The 18,277-nt window shown below is 43.1% G+C and overlaps 1 protein-coding gene across 1 annotated transcript in view; it reads left to right on the forward strand.

Annotated features, from left to right (window-relative positions):
* Enpep (glutamyl aminopeptidase) overlaps positions 1-18,277 on the forward strand; it is an 80,650-nt gene that overhangs the window by 35,374 nt on the left and 26,999 nt on the right. The window contains exons 7-11 of the mRNA XM_023564343.2: positions 800-934; positions 2,744-2,809; positions 6,662-6,727; positions 6,844-6,995; positions 15,493-15,572. Coding sequence (XP_023420111.2) covers positions 800-934; positions 2,744-2,809; positions 6,662-6,727; positions 6,844-6,995; positions 15,493-15,572 — 499 coding nt within the window. The remainder of the gene's footprint in view (positions 1-799; positions 935-2,743; positions 2,810-6,661; positions 6,728-6,843; positions 6,996-15,492; positions 15,573-18,277) is intronic.

An 18,277-nucleotide genomic window follows, 5' to 3' on the forward strand; every position in this document is an offset into this window, starting at 1 on the left:
ATTACGAGTCACCCAAATTCCAGTACCAAACTGCCATGAAGCAAAAACTGAATTTCAAATTTGGCCAGCTGACATGCTGCCTCGTTTTTTTCTCAGAACCAGTCTGGGGACTGATGTCGTTGTGCAGAAATGGGTTTGACAAGGTGGGCATGTGTCCAGAAGTTACACAAAAGTGAATTCTGAAACAAAATTCGTCAGTGCTTGCGCTGTCTCGGCCTGTCTGGAGGAGACATCAAGGGAGTTACACCAGAAGAAGGGAATGAATAGAGCAAGACCATGGCTGAGATCTAAATGGTCCCCAAAGTTGCATTTGTTAGAAGGTTTTGGGATCGTGAGGGATGCCGTGCTCGCCTGCGGGGTCACCCGTGGATGCACCACTTACAGCTGAATGTGCTGTTGGGAGGTGCAGCCTGGCTGGAGGTGGGTGCCTGGGAGCATGACCTGAAAGGTCCTGTCCCTGGCTCCTCTCTCTCTGCCTCCTGGGTGCCACGGGATGAGCAGCTCTTCTGCCCTGCATTTCTATCTTGGAGCCAGCTGACCATGGACTGAACCCACTGGAAACTGAACCAAGTAAACATCCTCCCTTAAAGCTCAAGGTGTCGAACATTATGTCCCAGAGACAGGAAAGAGACTGACACCAGCAGCCAGCACAAAATATAACTTGAAGGCATAGTATTTTTTAAAAGCAATTTAAGTCCTTTTTATTTATTTTCTCCCTTTCTTGTTATATGTGGTTTTATAAAACATGAATGAGTATAAAGGAAACGCTGTATTTCTTTGGTTCATTCTGTCATTTCAGCTTGATCAGGTGTTACTTGAAGATGTATTACCTGTGCAGGAAGATGACTCTTTAATGTCTTCCCATCCAATTGTTGTTTCTGTGGAAACCCCTGCTGAAATCACGTCTGTGTTTGATGGAATCTCCTACAGCAAGGTGGGGAAGAGATGGCACTGTTTTGAACATCTTTTTATGTACTGACTTTTCTTCCAGTAGATGATTGAAAATGGTAAGAATGGTTAGATCAAGCCAGTGAGCTCTGGAAAATAGGATAGAACTCCTTCCCAGTGAAGGATGTTTAATAGTTTATGCTTTTCAGAAGAACTGATAAATATTGGTCATTGCAGTAAGATTTTGAATTTCCAATTTTTAAAAATTGATTCCAACTTAAAAATGACTTCCAAGTTTTAAAAATTTCTGTTTTTCACCTTTGCTTATAACTGCTTTCATCCTGATAAATCAACACGTAGGGTTTAAGTACCAAATTAAAATCTTTTCCTTAATGACAATAAATCTCACTTTTCTGCTGTATGGTCACTAAGGAATGTCATGTGTGCAGGCACCTTGTGTAGTACAATCATTGAATTCTCCCAATAAACATTTCAATCCAACTCCGTTGGAAGGAAACAGTCTTGTAATGTTTACATAAGATTTAAGGATGACTCTGTTAGCGTATTCTAAATGTGGCACTTTTATCCATTAAAATTCTATGAGATGTTGCTGAGAATCCACAACCTAAACTTCTACGTTTCCCTTGTCTCCACAACCCCTCCTGCAGACATATTCCACACCTGTGTGCAAATTAATGTAAAGTTTTATGTTACTTTACAAAGTTTGTATCCATTTCTCATAGATCACCCACTATGTTAAGTGATTCAAAACTACTATAATGTATTTTGTCATTTAGAGTGTTGCCTAAAGATACTATTATTTATTTATATTATGGTTATTTAAATGAATACTGGCTTGATTGAAGAAACTACGTATCAGTACTTGAAATTTATAGTGTCATATTTTTGAGTTCTCATTATTATTTTCATGGCATCTTTCCAGGGTTGTTTTATCTATTTTTTTCACATTATCAATGTTTCTTTTTCTCTTTGTGTTAAAATGAAAATATGCACTCTACTTACAGCCAATTGTAATAAGTCACATAGAAGAAGTTAGAACCAGTTTCACCCAAATCCTAGTTATCCTAGGAGCTTACAATATTAGATTGTAAGTACCTTACAAGTAAATGTTTCAAAGCCCTTAGCTTTCTAGGTAGGTAAAAAAAAAAAAAAAAAAAAAAAAAAAAAAAACAATTTAAAATGTTGGATAAATTATAAAATAATTACTAAGTTAAGTGGAGAACAATGTTTTTCTGGTAAGTTACTTGGAAACTGACCTTACAAGAGTGCATCCTGGTGTTGATTTTGTAACACTTGAAAGTAAAAGGCAGAGCTCTGCATCAGGTTCTTCAGATGAAAGAAAACCAAATGACGAAGTATTCACAGTCAACAGATAATTCTTCAACTCTATAGAATTAGCTTCTGCTGCTTACTAACTAAATATTACTAGTTTCTGCCAAATATAATTATTTTTCCAGTTGTGAGATATGTTAATAAGTTGTCATTATTTTACCCTGGAACAATTTTTTTCATCAAAAACCGTTTCTCACTGCCCCTTTCTCTCGCAATGCTCCATCTGCTGATTCATTTGAGGAAGTGCAGTGGTTCCTGGCCCGTGAAGCCACTGGGGGACAATTTCAGCAACTTCCCTTTACCCTTTAGTGCACAGATGTCCAGAGGCTATGCCGAGTGATACTTTTATCCTGGAATTACAGAACTATCCCGTATAGTTTAATATCTTCAAGAAAGAGTTTCACAAATACGATCACAAAATTAAGTTCACAGTGGGGATACCTGATACCTGTTTCATTACATCATCTGGATCACCTTGACTTGTGATTTTTCTCCCCCACAGGGAGCTTCCATTCTGAGAATGCTGCAAGACTGGATGACGCCTGAGAAGTTTCAAGAAGGATGTCGGGTATGATTCACTGCTTTCGGTGCTGTTAGAGCTCCACGGAAGGTGGTTGATGAAGGCTACGGTGTAGGATTATTCAGATCAGTTCCCTTTTCGCCTTCCTTTTCTTCAGGGACAAATAACATAGCAAAAGATAAGAAGCAGTACCACACCCAGCAAAGTTTAAACAGATCATTGACTTCTGAGGCCGTTCACTGGTGTCCTCGCTTGGCTCCCATGAGAAAACACCATGGGGGCTCACCCTGCAGAACTCTTTTCTCACCGTTCTAGGGATGGAGGAGCCCAAGACTGAGAGGCCGGCCAGTTCGGTTTCTGCTCGGGTTCTGTTCCTGCCCCCTCCTCCGGGTCACCGGCCCCCTCCTTCCTGGGCCGATGGGGTGAGGGTGGGGTGGGGCATGCTGATGTCTCTGTAGGAGCACCAGTGTGATCGTTGGGGCCTCACCCCTGCTGCCTCCCCCAGGCCCCACTGAGAGCACGACTCACCCATCACAAGGTATAAAATACAAGTAGCTCCGAATGGCCGTTCCCTCACAGGAAGTATGCAGCGTTAGCCTTCTCCTGGGACTGGAAAGTGACTTTATTGCTTTTATGATAGAGTCAGTGAATAAAGAGAGCCCGCTTCTTTTTTGGAAAGAGAAATAAAAGCAGGTTTTCTAGAGGTTTTCCCACATCCCACTTAGGCACATTGCTCCGAAGGGTGTTCTGGGTTCAGGTCTGTTTTTCTAGCAGGTCCTAGGTCAGCAGTCTCAGGGCTGCTCTTTATAACCGGAGTGACCCCAGTCTCCACGTGTGAGCCCTGCTGGCTGCCACCATGTTCAGGTGAAGCCTGGGACTGCCCCCACTCCTTGCCCTACTCGGATAACCCAGATGTTTAGCTGTGGCAGTGCTGGGGCCATCCATCCCCTAGAGCAGAAATCAGGTCGGGGAGCAGCACCCCGTTAGTTTCCACACAGAGTACCCGCCCTTCTTGGCATGTGACTCCCCAGGGCCAAGCCACAGCCCCATCACTGCTGTGTCTTAGTGGGTTTAGCTCTTTCTCTGACACTCCAACAGGAAGTGCTTTCACCTGCATCGATACTAAAATTTTGGTGCCTATTAAAGTAGCAAGACTGAGATCTGAGAACGAGGCAGGAGTGTGCTGGGACATTTTAGTCTTGTTCACCAACAAAATACTCTATGCAGAGATTAGGCACAAAAGGAAGGTTTGTGTCTCTGCGTATCTCTAACTTTCCACCAGATTTAGGTGTCTCACGTCCTGCCCGTTGGAAGCAGCATCACTGAGAGCCCCGCGTATATCTTTTGCGTACTCCAGTGCTTAGCAGAATGCATTGCACACCGTAGATGGTTCAGAAGATGTTTGTTAATGAAAGAGTGAATACTTAGTAATAGTGAGAACAGTTATTAGAAAAGAAGGCTCATTTTCAAAAATTAAAATTCCATTCACATAATATTGAGTCCAAATTAAGTTATCATTGATAAATAAAATAACATACTTTGGTATCTTCAGAACTGGCTTCAAATTAAATGATCTTTCATATTAACTCTGTTAGGGAAGCTCCAGAAGAGTCCTTAACACCGAGTAGGCAGGGCAGGGACATGGCTTGCGGACAAAGCCCTCGCCTGGCTTCCTGAGGCCCTGGGTGTCCAACCCCAGCCCTGAAAAGAAGAGTGAGTAGATGGTCTAATAACTCAACCATACACTCACATCTCCTGTAGGATGTTATGCTTGTCTAAAGCGGGTTGTTTCTCTAGTTAAAAGCCTTTCTCTACCCTGTGAGTGCAGATGGGGCTAGACGCTAAACTAGGGTAGACAGCGATTTCTTCTCCTAGCGGAGTACTACAGAATGATTTACAAAAAACTCCACCAAGACACCCTTTCCTTTTCTCCTTCGAATAACAGCTGATACCTGGTGGTCCCTGCAAGCCCATCTATTAAGCTCTCAGGCAGGCCAGGCTGTCTTGTCCCTGCTCAGCGCAGGAGCCCGCACTTCGGCTCCCTGGAGCTGTGCTGACCTCACGGTGCTGCCCGTGTCCCCCTTCCCTGGCAAATACTAACTCCGGGCAACGTGTTGCTCCATGACTTGACCTGGGGGTGCCGGGCCTGGACAGAGCCAGGGGTCTGCTCTGTTTCTTGGCATCGCTTTCCACAAATCCAACAGCAGGCAGCCAAGAAGGTGCAGAGTGTTAAAGGGAAGCACAGGGCCCCATCGACGGCAAACCGGGCATGAGAAGCTCGGCCTGCACCGGGCAAAAACTCGGCAGCCCACCTCGCTGGCCTGGAATCATGGCTGGGATGCAGAGGGAAATCTCCTAATGTACAATATTCAGGAGCACTGCTTAGACAGAATCAGAGCCTTTTGCTACAGTGTTTCTATAAATTTCCTCTGGGCCCTTCGTTCAGGGGACTCCATAAAACGCAATTTTAAAATGTAGTACATTGTAATTTAAAATACAACTGTGACTAAAACCATGCATGTGGGTCCGGGGCTCAGGATTCTCCTCCTAGCGATCTCGGGTAGCTTTCTTCACCTCCGTGGGCACCAGGCAGAGCCACTTTCTTCACATCAAAAATGTGGGATTTGTAGTCTCATTAATATTATCTATTCTGGTTCCAGAGATTTCAAACTTTATGAGTATACAAATAAGTACTCTAAATTAATTTTAAAAGCTACTACTTAACATCAGTTGTCATTAACACATACATATAGATATAATGATTAGCAGACTAAGTATTTGATTATTTAATTAAAATACACTGGTTCTCTAAACCCTGGGAGAAGGCCTAGAAGTGCCAGCTGCCTTCCTTCGCCTGCCCTCTGGTGGCAGTGTTGAGAAGTGCACTCATCTCTGAAAGGAGCTTGGAGGCAGCGAGCCAAACCCTCCTCCAGGGCTCTCACAGTTGTGTGAGTTTTTTTCCCCCTCTCTGTGCATGAAATGAAGAAGAATTTTAAAAATAATGTGGCTTGGGTACAGCATCTACTGAAACTTATGCAAGGTTACATTGCAAATGATACGGATAAAGTTAACAATTAAGAACATTCAAGAAGGGCTCTGGGGTGTAGCTCAAGGTAGAGCCCTTGCTAGGTGCGTGACGTCCTTGGGCTCCAGCGCCAGCCCCACGAGCCGCAAGAAGACCCCCTTTCCCACTTCTGTCTGAGACACTTGCCCTTCAGCTGGGACAGCGCAGCAGAAACGCAGGACAGTTCCTGGAGCACCCAGCAGTGCCTGGCTGTGGGACTTGGAGAAGACTCAGGTTTTTCTCAACTGTATTTGAAAACTCATCCATAAAGGGTGCCATGAACAGAATCATCCAAAGGGGAAGCTTTCCATTTAAAGATTCCTTTTTTCTGCTCCAGAGATGGAACACAGGATCTTGTGCTTGCCGGGCAGGTACTTACGCCACTGAACTATATCCCTGGCCAAAGATTCATATTTTTAAAATACGTGAGTGGTGAAAACTTATACTGTAGAGCAAATAATTTTCATTTCCTTCAGCATTAATCATTATTGTCATTCAAGAGTTTGTGCGTTTATTTTCTTAGAGCAGAGATCAGGAAACTAATGTCATAGACCAAGTCCGCCCCAACCCCCCATTTTTTTAAGCTTAAAGACCCAGAAAAAGAGTCTATATTTTGAAATCATTGAAAAATCAAAAGAAGACTATCACCTATGGAAATTATATAAAGTTCAAATATCAACGTGCATAAATAACATTTTACTGGCAGACAGCAGTGCCCACTAATCTACATGTGGTCTGTAACTGGTTTTGTGCCACAGGAGCAGAATTCAGCTATCATGAGTGTGAGAAAAGCCAACACTGACTTCTAAAATACTTTTTTTATGTTTTACATACAGCTTTACCTGAAAAACTTCCAATTCAAGAATGCAAAAACTTCAGATTTTTGGAAATCATTGGAAGAGGTAAGGAAGTGTGTGTGTCTCTGAAGATTTCTTTGATTCTTTCTTCTTTATATGGCTATTCTTTTATTTGCCTTTATTTGTAAATGAACTAATGTCCCTATATCTTTTAAAACCAGGCCAGTAACCTGCCCATAACGGAAGTGATGGACACCTGGACCTCCCAGATGGGCTACCCCGTGCTGATCGTCGATAACCAAAGGGTCCTCACCCAGAAGCGCTTCCTGCTGGACTCCAGGGCAGACCCATCCCAGCCGCCCTCGGCTCTTGGGTAAGGCTCCCTAACTCCTTTTGAAAGAAAAGCAGAAATGTGGAAACACCGGTCATTTGCTTAGAACCTGCTCTCAAGAACATGACTGAAGTGTGCGGACATAGAGACTTGTGACTTTAAGGCAGCCATGCGGCCCCCAATAGCTGAGTGGTCCCCAGGTTCACCGCGGTGGGCTGTGTGCCTGCCTCTGTGTCTCATCCTCATGGACAGCTCTGGACACGGGGATGAAAGCACTAAAGGAATGAAGTGGCTGGGGAATTCAGGAAGCAAGGCGGGGAAGTGACAGGCACGGGCTGAGGAAGGTGTGGCCTCATGGTAGACGGAAGCCTCCCTGTCCTCTGTTCCGGCCAGGTTCTGAGCTCAGTGGCAGCATGAAGAATGGAAGCCAGGAGGGAGAAGGGTGCTGGCCATAGGGTGGCTAAAGTGAGCTCTAGACGCAGGACGCAAGTGCCCCCGGACTTTCTCCGCACCTGCTGCCAGTCCCCTCTCCATGCAGACTCCCAGGAGGCCAATAGTGACCCCAGGCAGAAGCCCGGAGGACTTGTTTCCTGGTGCTGGGTTAACGGCAGAGGGGAGCTCAGGGTTGCTATCCAGCCTTTCACAGTGAAGCCGCCTCAATGGACTGGGGCTCCTGGTCACTGCTGGCCAATGGAGAGGCTGCTCCACACTCTCTAGTAGTAGAGAGATCAAGAAAAATCAACTTAGGATCTTTTCAGCATTGAAGATGGAGTTTAGGGCCTTCTCACTAGGCTACACCCCCAGCCCCTTCATTTCTTCTTTTGAGACAGGGTCTCGCTATGTCACTAAATTGCCCAAATTGTAAATTGGACTTACATTTACAATCTTCCTGCTTCGGCCTCCCAGGGTACTAGGATTACAGGTGTGCACTACCACACTCAGCAAATTTTTTTCTTTAATATGAGTGGACCATCAATAATCACAGGATACAGGAAAAATAGATAAGCCCAAAAAATCTCACACGAATAAACAAAATTTAAAAACTGACTGTAAGATACATAACAGAGGAAACAAAATAAACCTCTGGAATTACTCAGAGATCAGAGAATAAGACAGCATAGCGGCACCTCAGCTCACAAACTTAATTCCCACCACTAAAAAAGATGCCTGGTACCCACAGTTTAAAGGGGAAGAGATTAATTGTAGTTCACAGTTTCAGGCTGCAGTTGGCTGACCCCAAGGCAGAAGCAGCTCGGCCGAGGGGCCTGGCGGTAGAGAAAGCTGCTTACCCAACGGCGACCAAAAGCAGAGAGGAAATGGGGGAGACAGAGCCTCCCAGGCCAGGCCCCAGGGACCGCCCCACTGACGAGGCCCCGCCTCCTAGCAGCATGTTCCACGATGTTCCCATGAGTGGATATATGCAAAGATGAGCATGGCACACGTGATCCAGTTACTTTCCACAGGAGACTTTTGGGGGACATTTTAGATCTAAACCATGACGCTGGGCATTGATCAGTTTCACTCATGCCCATTTTTATGGTCCCCTCTTTCAACCTTGGACCCTTTACCTACCTTGGGAAGAGACAACTTTTATGCTCTCACCGAGTCTCCCTGTCTCCACTGTCTGATTCTAGCTGAAGAGGCGCTTGGTCCTCTGTATCTCTTTCTCCGTGGTCTCATGGACATTATTTCATAATCATATATGAAAATCACCTTGTCAGTGAGTAACAATTGGAATCACATCAGAAAGGAGAATTTTCAGGTGTGCGGAAATGTATATTGGTGTACTGGACAATGTTTAATGACTATAAATCAATTCCTTTATAGTTACTGTTTTATATTCTTGCACAATAGCTTGGCCAATTTCAGGACTGTACAAGCCTTTAGACATTAAAATCCTAAATTGCTCTCTGTCTTGTGAAGCAAGCTTCCATCTGGACAGTGGCTCAGTAATCACTGTCTCCTGTCACGTGGGTTCCCCACTGGGGCACAGAAGATGTGCTGTCTCCAGGGTGCAATATTTGAGGTGAATACATTCACAGGTGTGAGGCTGAATGTCCCTGTGGGGTATTCAGACAGGAGCTGTAGTGTCCACGAAGGCCACAGCCTTCCACAGGAGCCCTGCCTTGTGGTGTAAGACTCGGTACTTACCGAGCACTGGCTGAGTGGCCCTTGCAGTTTGAGGCATGGTAGGTGTATCTTATCTTACAGGGAGGCAGAGAGTGATGAAGGAACTTGTTCAAGGTCACCTAGAGAGTCACTCGTAAAGCCGGCTGGACAGCACTGAGCTGCTGGACAGGGGTGAGACATGAAGGTGTAAGGTAGCGGGGCCAAGTGTGCAAAGCATGGACTGGACAGCGGTGTGCATGTTCATGGATTTCCGGAGAACTGTCACGGTTCCCCGTGCCGCAGTGCAATGGACAGATCAGGAATTTGTGTGGATGCCAGTTATCGCAGGGAGCAACTCTGGCAGAGGGGCTGGAGGTGACGCGCAGACCAGGAGGGCGGCCAGGCCATAGCAGGCGGCTGATGGTCCAAAGAGTTAGGTGGAGCTGAGTTTTTCTAACGAAAAAACTAAGCAACTTACAAGAGATGCAATCAGATGAATTTGCAAGAACAATTTCCTTTTGGACTTCTGTGTCCATTCTGGAGGTCGGTGCTCAGAGCATTTTCTAGAGAAGGCAGGAAGGACCTGCAAAGACTCTTTAGGGTGCTGTTCAGGTGTTAGCCGGTGACAGGGTTGACTTCCTGCTTGCAGCCACGGCGGAGGGAATGAAGCCATCCTAATGTCACACTAGGAAGTTCCCCAGAATTACAATCACCAAAGCGCTTGACTCTGAGGCATCAGAGCAAGTGAGGAGCACCCAGAGTTACAAAGCCAGCTGCTTCCAAGATGCTGGGACCCTGAGCCAGAAGAGCGGGGAGAAGGCCACTGTGCACCTCGTTTCTGTGGCAGCCCGGGAAGGCCCAGGAAGGCTCCCTGCTTGACTCCAAAGCTCGGGGAGCCTGAGCCCCTTGCTCTAATGCAAGTCCCCAGATCGGGTGTTCCTACCAGAGCAAGGGAACCCCAGCATGCCGAAGGACACCGGGGAGGGCCTGTGTGTGCTCCTGCGCCGCCTCTCCCTCAGAAGGGAATGGCTGTGGTAGAGAACAGGGCTTTGCCTGTTGCTCTTTCCTCTTCCTGATGCTTGAACCAAATCGTAGCTCTGACTTGCTAGCAGGTTTCTGTTCACTTCCTAAGGTCAACATAGGTGTCCTCTGGAGCGTTGTGTTAATAACCTTAGCGGTTTCTTTTATAGCTACTGCTGTATGTTTCAGCGAAACAGACTGAGCTTGCTTAGCGCTGCTGGAATCTCCAGCCATAACAGGAAAAAGGGAAAAGATTCCCTCTGGCAAGTTGAGCTTCCCTGTAACTGCCTGGCCTTGTGTGATGAACCCAGGGTTGGTGAAACCCGCATGATTTTATCACCAGATGAATTAGATACAGTATCAGCCATAAAGTCACTTTTTAAACAGCAAATCTTTAAATTCTAGTCACTAAGACCTAGGCAATGGGGCTGTATTAACAGTTACACTTTTTTTTCTAATATTTGTCATCTTCTGCCCCCATATAATAGAGTTTTTATTTTATTTACATTCATAAAAGCATGATCTTAGTGATAATTTATCATAAAGTCAATATACTCACCCCAATTTTGTAAAGATAAAAGTTTCATGTGAATCAGAGAAGAAATTTTTAAAAATAGGTTCGTTCTTCCCTATTTAGAGCGTTTGTTAAAAAATCAGTAGTAGCTGCTGAATGAAGAAGAAAGAGGTATTATAGCAAAAGTGAGCCCTCCTTATTTTTCATTTTATTTAAAAATCTAAATCACAGTAGATGCCTCCATGTACCCAGAAAAAAATGACTCTTCCGCGTTCTAAGGTTTGAAGTCTCTCTGTTCATATATATTCCATGTAGTCGGCAGTGTGACCATTAGGTTATGCTATGGGGCCCACTAGGAGTGTCTCACTGTTTAATCAGAGATTAGAAATACTTACGCAACAGAACCATAATTAAAAGACCCGGCCAGGAGTAAAGTATTGGAATACTACAGCCTCAGCCGTCTCATGGATGCACCTCTCTCCTCCCATCTCTGTTCAAGGACTTTCTTTCTTTCTCTTCCTTGCTTCCTTCCTTCCCTTCTTCCTTCCTTCCTTTCCTTCTTCTTTCTGTGTGTGGTACAAGGAATTAAACCCAAGGCCTCTTATATGCTTCGCAAGCACTGTAACACTGGGCTCCACCCCTTGCCCAAGGGATTTCTTTTTTTTTTTTAATTTTATTTTAAAGAGGGTAAAATTAAACATAACAAAACAGATCATAAGGAAAGAATATAAAAGACACAGATTTCAAAGCAAGACAATAGGCGATCATCACTGGCTATCGTACTTTCTCTCTTGTTTTCTTCCAAATAGTTGTCCACATCTTCACATACAATGAATTCATACAAAACAAGATGATATAAAACTGATCAGAACAGTATGATGAAGGCGTTTTAGGTCTTTAAGACCAGACAATAGGGAAGTCAACAATGGCTGCCATAATGTCCCTCATTCTCTTCAAAATAGCTGTGCATATCTTAATGTATGTTGAAATTAAAACAAAACAGATTAAAATCACTCTGAACAAAGAATAATAGTATTTCACATCATGACGCTATGGAATCAGCACTGGGTACCTTAGTGTCTCTTTTTCTTCAAAGTAGCTGTTCATTTCATCATGCATTGTATAATGGATTCTCATAAACTGTTTAGAAGTTCTACACATGCATGAGTCTCTACATATGTACCTATTCTTTCTATATAGAGGGAAAACAAAACAAATTCTTAGAAAAACACAAAACAAAAAAGACATATAAACAACAATAGCAAAGAGCCCAGAGACAATATAGGCCTTCAAAACAAGGTGGCAGGAGCATAGCTAGGGTTGTTATTTTACATAGTGATCTTCAAGAGCTCCTCAGATCACCTTACAATAATATGCACAATTGCTACAATCTTATGAATGTTAACTATTTTGTTCCAAGAACTTATAGAGTTTGTAGCACAATCATCTTAGCTATCTTAAGTGTGTTTATATAATTTTAGATGGTTTTTCTTTTTCCTTCCCTTCCTCATTTTCCCTGAAATATTATTTTTCCCCTTTAAGCAGTTTCTTATCCTTTCACTGTGTTTATTGAGTTTTTTGTATCTTATGTACTCTTACCGTTTCTTACAGTAGGGAGACTATACGGTATTTCCCGTTGAGTCTGATTTATTTCACTTATGAATATGGTCTCAAGTTGCATCCATTTGTTTATCAATATCTCAATGTGATCATTCTTTATAGCTGAGTAGCACTCCATTGTATAAAAATACCACATCTTTTTTATCCCTTCCTCAGTTGATGGGCATTTAGGTTGTTTCCAAGATCTGGCTATTACAAATTGTGCTGGCTATTTGCAAATGGGTGCACATATATCACTGTGGTATGATGTTTTCAGTTGTTTTGGAAATATGCCTAGAAGTGGAATAGCTGAGTTAAATGGGATCTACAATCCCAGCTTTTGGAGGAATCTCCAGACTGACCTCCACAAAGATTGCACCAGTCTACACTCCCACCAACAGTGCAGGGGAGTTCCTGTTTCCCCACAGCCTCTCCAGCATTTGTTGTTGATGGTTTTCTTTATCCTGCCCATTCTTTCTGGAGTGAGATGGAATCTCAGTGCTGTTTTAATTTGCATTTCTCTAATGAGTAATGATGATAAACATTTTTCATGCATTTATTTGCCATTTGTATTTCTTCATCTGAGAACTGTGTATTCATCTCAGATGCCCATTTTTAGAATGTATCTTTGAATTTTGGGTGTCTGATTTTTTTTAATTCTTCCTAAGTTCTAGACAAAAGTCCTTTGCCTGAGGGACAGGTGAGTAAGATTTTTTCAAAACTCATGGGTTTCCTTTTTACTCTGTTGAAGATTTCTTTCGACATGCAAAACATTTTTAATAAGATGTAATCCCAGTTATTGATTCTGGGAAGTTTTTCCCATGCAGTTTGATTTTTGTTCGTGAATTCTCTACCTACTCCTATGTCTTCAAGATTTCTACCTACTTTGTCTTCCAGCAGATTTAATGTTTCTGTTTTAATATTTAGATCTTTAATCCATTTTGACTTTAGTTTAGTACATGGTGATACACATGGGTCTAGTTTTAGTTTTCGGCATATGAAGAGCCAATTTTTCCAGCACCGCTTATTAAAGAGACTATCTTTCTTCCAGTGGACATGTTTGGCCCCTTTATCAAAGATAAGGTGGCTGAGTGTGTTTGTAGTTGTAGTTGTATCTTCTAATCTATTCCATTGATCTTCAGGTCTGTTTTTATTCCAGTACCATGCTGATTTTATTACAGTAGCTTTGTAGTATAACTTCAAGACAGAGATTGTGATGCCTCTTGCCTTGCGTTTGTTGCTTAGAATTGCCCTGGGATTTCTTTGTCTGGCCAGTTTTCAAGGCTTTGACAGACCATCCGTCTGAGTACCCTGAGACTATAGGTGCCGTACTAGGGCAGTTAAAATCAGTTTCCTTTGGAGAAAATTAGATCAGTCATATCTATTATGAATGGAATCTACTATATACCGAGAGCACTATCTTTAAAAGATGAATTCTGATCCTCTTGGATTTTAGATAGCATAGAAAATACTCCATCCTTTCATTTATGCAATTTTCATTTCTTAACATTTTACATCCCTAAGTCTATCATTTTACTTAGTTTAGATAAGATTGAATCGTATGATGCTAAAATTACAAAATTATGTATGCAACCTATCGCTTTTGTCTTATGATCTCTTAAAGACCTCAGGGCAGTATTTCTGTGCCTGCCTTTAGTAGTTCAGCTTCTAGCCACTTAGAAGCACGATGTGCATAGCCTTGGCCACCAAGTTGTAGCAGGGACGGCCGAGACCTGAAATCTCAACTGTGCGTGTCGGTCTCTCCCAACTCTGTGGCTTCGATCGGGCCAGTCCTGGGGAAGATGAGGAAAAAGGCGATGTCGGTGTGCAATGAGGAGTGGGGTTTGGAGAGGGGGAGGAGGTGAGAGAAAACAGAACGTTGTGTACACGTACAACTCCCAAAAAGAACGAAGTAATCGTGCCCTGCAAACCTGTACCAGTACAAATTAAAATTTAGAATAACTGCTTCGTGTCTCAAAAGGGGTCACAAGGCCCTTGTGATGGTTGCTCTGAATGCAGAGCCGGAGGCAGCCCCAGCCGTGGACGCGACTCCTTTGCCAGGTTTCCAGGGTGATGGGTGCAGCCTTGCAGGTGCTGGGGGGCAGCGAGCTCAGGACCACTGGGAACCTCAAGCCGGGGTGGGGGGGTTCATAGCGTGCCCAAAATCTATCATTTTACTCAGTTTAGATAAGATTGAATCCCATGATGCTAAAATTGCATGATGCAAGGAAGGTTCACGTAACCCCCGGTCATCGGTCATCATGGACAGCAGTGGCCTGAGATCTCGACCAGGGGCTGGTGCTGTCAGGAGGGTGAATCAGTACTCGGGCACGGGAGGACGATGGAGACACAGAGATGCAGGTGACACACCCACAGTGTCCATGACGGGTCCCAAGAAAATAATCTCCATACTGCTTTATGAAACTCGTACCCCAAAACCTCCCCCTGCAGTAAAACTCCAAAGGATATACTAAAAAAATCCTGCAAAACCCTGCCACAGTTACAAAACAAAGAATTCTTTCTTTTATGTAGATAGCAAAAATATTTTCTCCTTGAGTGACATAAATATTATTATTTGTTAAAAAGAAGCAATGCCGACCTCATTTTCTGCTAGAGAACTGAATGCCAGCAGGCGAGCCAGTGTGGGTGGAAATTCAGGCCGGTGGTTGGCTGCTCCGCATGCCTGTACCAGCCCTGAGATGATGTCAGGACAAACCATCACGAAGATACTTGCGGTCTCTTTTTTGAGTTTTCAAGAGTACTAAGTAGCCAAAAAAAGCAACTAGAACCCCCAGAACATGCTTCTGTTACATTTCCTTCCCTGATATGTTTTGAGGAGCCTAGGAGGGGTTTGGGGAAAAGTAGTGCTGATGTAATTTCTCTTGTGTTTCCCTTGTGCAGAATTTTACAGATTCCATTTTGAATTCTAACAAAGTTTTGTGTTCCTTGGCAAACTATAGCGTACTAAGCATTTAAACAAGTATGCATGCATATTAATGTTCAATATTATATTGTGTTGTATTTATGCAGTTCATGCAGTATATTTCAAAGCCTCAAGAATAATTTTCCCCAGCCTTAGTTATTTTTTGATGCAAGTTTCTGTCTTTTAGGATTTATAGAAATTGAAAGCAGTTACATGGGCTATTTTCAACACTAAAGTTATTATGTTAACTGTTTAGTTGCATACTGCACATGGGGCCATTAGTTATAATGAAAATATACTTGTCTATTTTTTTATTTTTTAATTTGTGTCTTTTGATAATATGAGTTAAATTTTTCTTTTTTTAAAAATTTTAGTTACACATGGAATATTCCAGTTAAATGGACCGAAAATAATGTATCAAGTACTGTAGTCTACAATAGGTCAGAGAAAGAAGGTAAATATCAATTGATTTATTTCTTCTTTGAATTGATGTAGTACATTAAATTACTGTAAGCATAAAAATCAATAATAAAATTGGAAATTACGTAAATTCCAGCTAAAAGAGATTTCTTAAATAATCTATCAGTGATTCAAAATCTTTACCTACAATAAGAACTGTTCTACCTTGAGATATTCTTTTTACAAGTTATCGTGACTGATACAATAATACCCACAACCAAGGATAGGGTACGTGCCCAGCAATGGAAAGCTGAAGTGTGAACTAATTTCCTGTTTTCCTTCTTTCTTTCCTGCTTTCCTTTCTCCCTCCCTGCCGCATCCTTTCTTCTTCCCTTTTTGTTCTTTCTATCAGATAAAGTGAGCCATTGAATTTCTTAAGATGTTGTATAAGGGGCCTTTTTTTTAATGCTCTGTTTTAGTACAGCCATTTTTTGGAAATACGTTTCTGCGTTCTCTTTCCGTTGGTTTGTCCTTTCCTTACCTGGAAAATTTTATATAAAAGCAAGGAGATGTTATGCAGACCTTCAAATCATTGGGAAATAGTAAATAAGGCAGGTTTTAGCCCCAGTCCCTGAAGATTCTTGTTTTTCTCACTTTTGCCATTGTATTTGTTTTGTGTTTCAGTCAGTTTTAGAGCACTTTCATCACCTAAGGAAAAAGCTCACACCTCCTCCCCTAAGCAGCCACTAATCTATTTATGACTACACAGATTTACCTATTCTAAACAATCGCGTATAAATGAAGTGATGTATGCAACATTCTCTGCCTTTTCAAATTAATGTTAACAGGGTTTACCCATGTTGTAGTCTGTATGACTACTTGATTCCTTTTTATGACCAAATTATAGCCTGTTGTACACATGGGCTGCCTTTCCTTACCCAGTATGAGCTGAACCGTTTCTACCCTTCATCTTTCACGATAACGCTGCTATAATCATTTGTGAACAAGTTTTTCGGTAGCTCTAGTAGGTTCTCTGCTCCTGCTTTTTCATTTTGCTTGTTTCTAACTCTCTATCGGAAACTCTCGAGATTGTGGTTTCACTAAGAACTCTGCCACCTTTGATTTTACGGCAGCAAGGCTCCTCCGTCTAGGGGCCTCCCAAAAAGAGATCACTCCTGCAACAGCGGTCTCCCTTCGTCATTTATGCCTGCAATTACGATAGCACTGTGGTCAGCTGCTCTGAATGTTTCCAGAAATCCCAGATAATGCCATTTGTCTTGGTACGTTCATACCTTTAGTTTGTGTGTGGGTACCAAGTTCTAGCTCTTGCGGTCTATCCTCCACCCATTTTCTTACTCATAAGCACATTTTCAAAGGAGAATGGAGAAGGGAGAAAACAGACACTTAAAAGTGTGTGACAGCACTGGGAAAAGGCACAGCGAGAGGGTTAGGAGTTCACCGGGCTGTTTTCAGCAGATTTGGTGTAAACTATTGATGTGCATTTCCCCCATTCCTCGCCACGATGAACTGAAGGTTGGAAAAATGTCTTCACAGCAGCTTGATTTGCTGCTTACAAATTTTAACGCATGAGCAATTTATCAACCCTAACACAATTTATCCAACATTTTCATAGAATGAGGATAAACTTTTGGGGTTTATTTTATTTTATTTTATTTTATTTTTTGCAGTACCAGGGATGAACTCACGACCTCACACTTGCCAGGCAGGTGCTTATGCCACTGAACTAAATCCCCAGCCCTAGCATAAACTTATCCAACTGAATTTACCAGATAACCAAGCCTTCCTTTGTAAATTAATTTGGAAAATAAATTTCAAAAGTTAGAATAAGCTTTTGTTTCACATTTTGTGTATACTTACTAGATAGAATATTTGGAATGCTGAATTTAGTTCTCAACCAGTTAGTTAATTCGGCACTTGGGGTGGGGGGCAGAGGGTGGAGGCAGGATGATGGCAAATTCAGGGCCAGAGTAGGAAAAGTGGCAATTGAAAATAAAACAAAGGGGCTGGGGATTTAGCTCAGTGGCATAAGCACCTGCCTTGCAAGCAGGCGGTCTTGAGTGCGATCCCCAGAACCAATTTAAAAAAAATAAATTAAAAAAAAAAAAGAAGAGAAAATGAAACAAACAAAGCAGGTATTTATTAAAATTAGCGTACAAACCAGACGCGGACTGCGGGGTGGGTGTGGAGATGATGCCCGGGCAGGGAAGCACGGGCCTCCTGGCGTAGATGCTGGTGCAGGTTTCAGAGAGGTACAGTGTGGTCCTGGACAGCCAGTGTGGCCACACAGGCAGTGAGGGGCACTGCAGGACAAGCGCCAGCCCAGACCAGGGGACAGGAAAGATTACTATCAAAAGAGGCACCTTGGCCAAGATTTTAGGTGCTGAACACAGAGTTCAGTGGGCAACAGGGTTGACCGAGTGTGGGGCACCTGTGCTGGGGACAGAAGGCTGGCGTGAGTATTGGGAGAGGGCCTCTCCTTTCTGTCCCTCTGGGCTGACACTGAGCATACTTTTGCCTCTAACTGCTGGCCTGTCTGTGTCTCTCCTCCCCATGGACATTCCTGCAGCACTGTGCTTGTTGGCTGTTGTCCTGGTCATTGTACATCTCCGGCAGGTGCCATCGGCAGGCACCTGATGCGTGTTTGTGGAGTGAGTGGATGCATGAGACAGTGAGTGAAAACACTCCCATGCTCACAGCGCTATGGTGACAAACCCACCTGTATTTGAAACTTCAGAACCA

Source organism: Cavia porcellus, unplaced genomic scaffold, assembly GCF_034190915.1.
Source record: "Cavia porcellus strain 051 isolate PalLab524CR breed Dunkin Hartley unplaced genomic scaffold, mCavPor4.1 scaffold_14, whole genome shotgun sequence".
NCBI classification, from domain to species: Eukaryota; Metazoa; Chordata; class Mammalia; order Rodentia; family Caviidae; genus Cavia; species Cavia porcellus.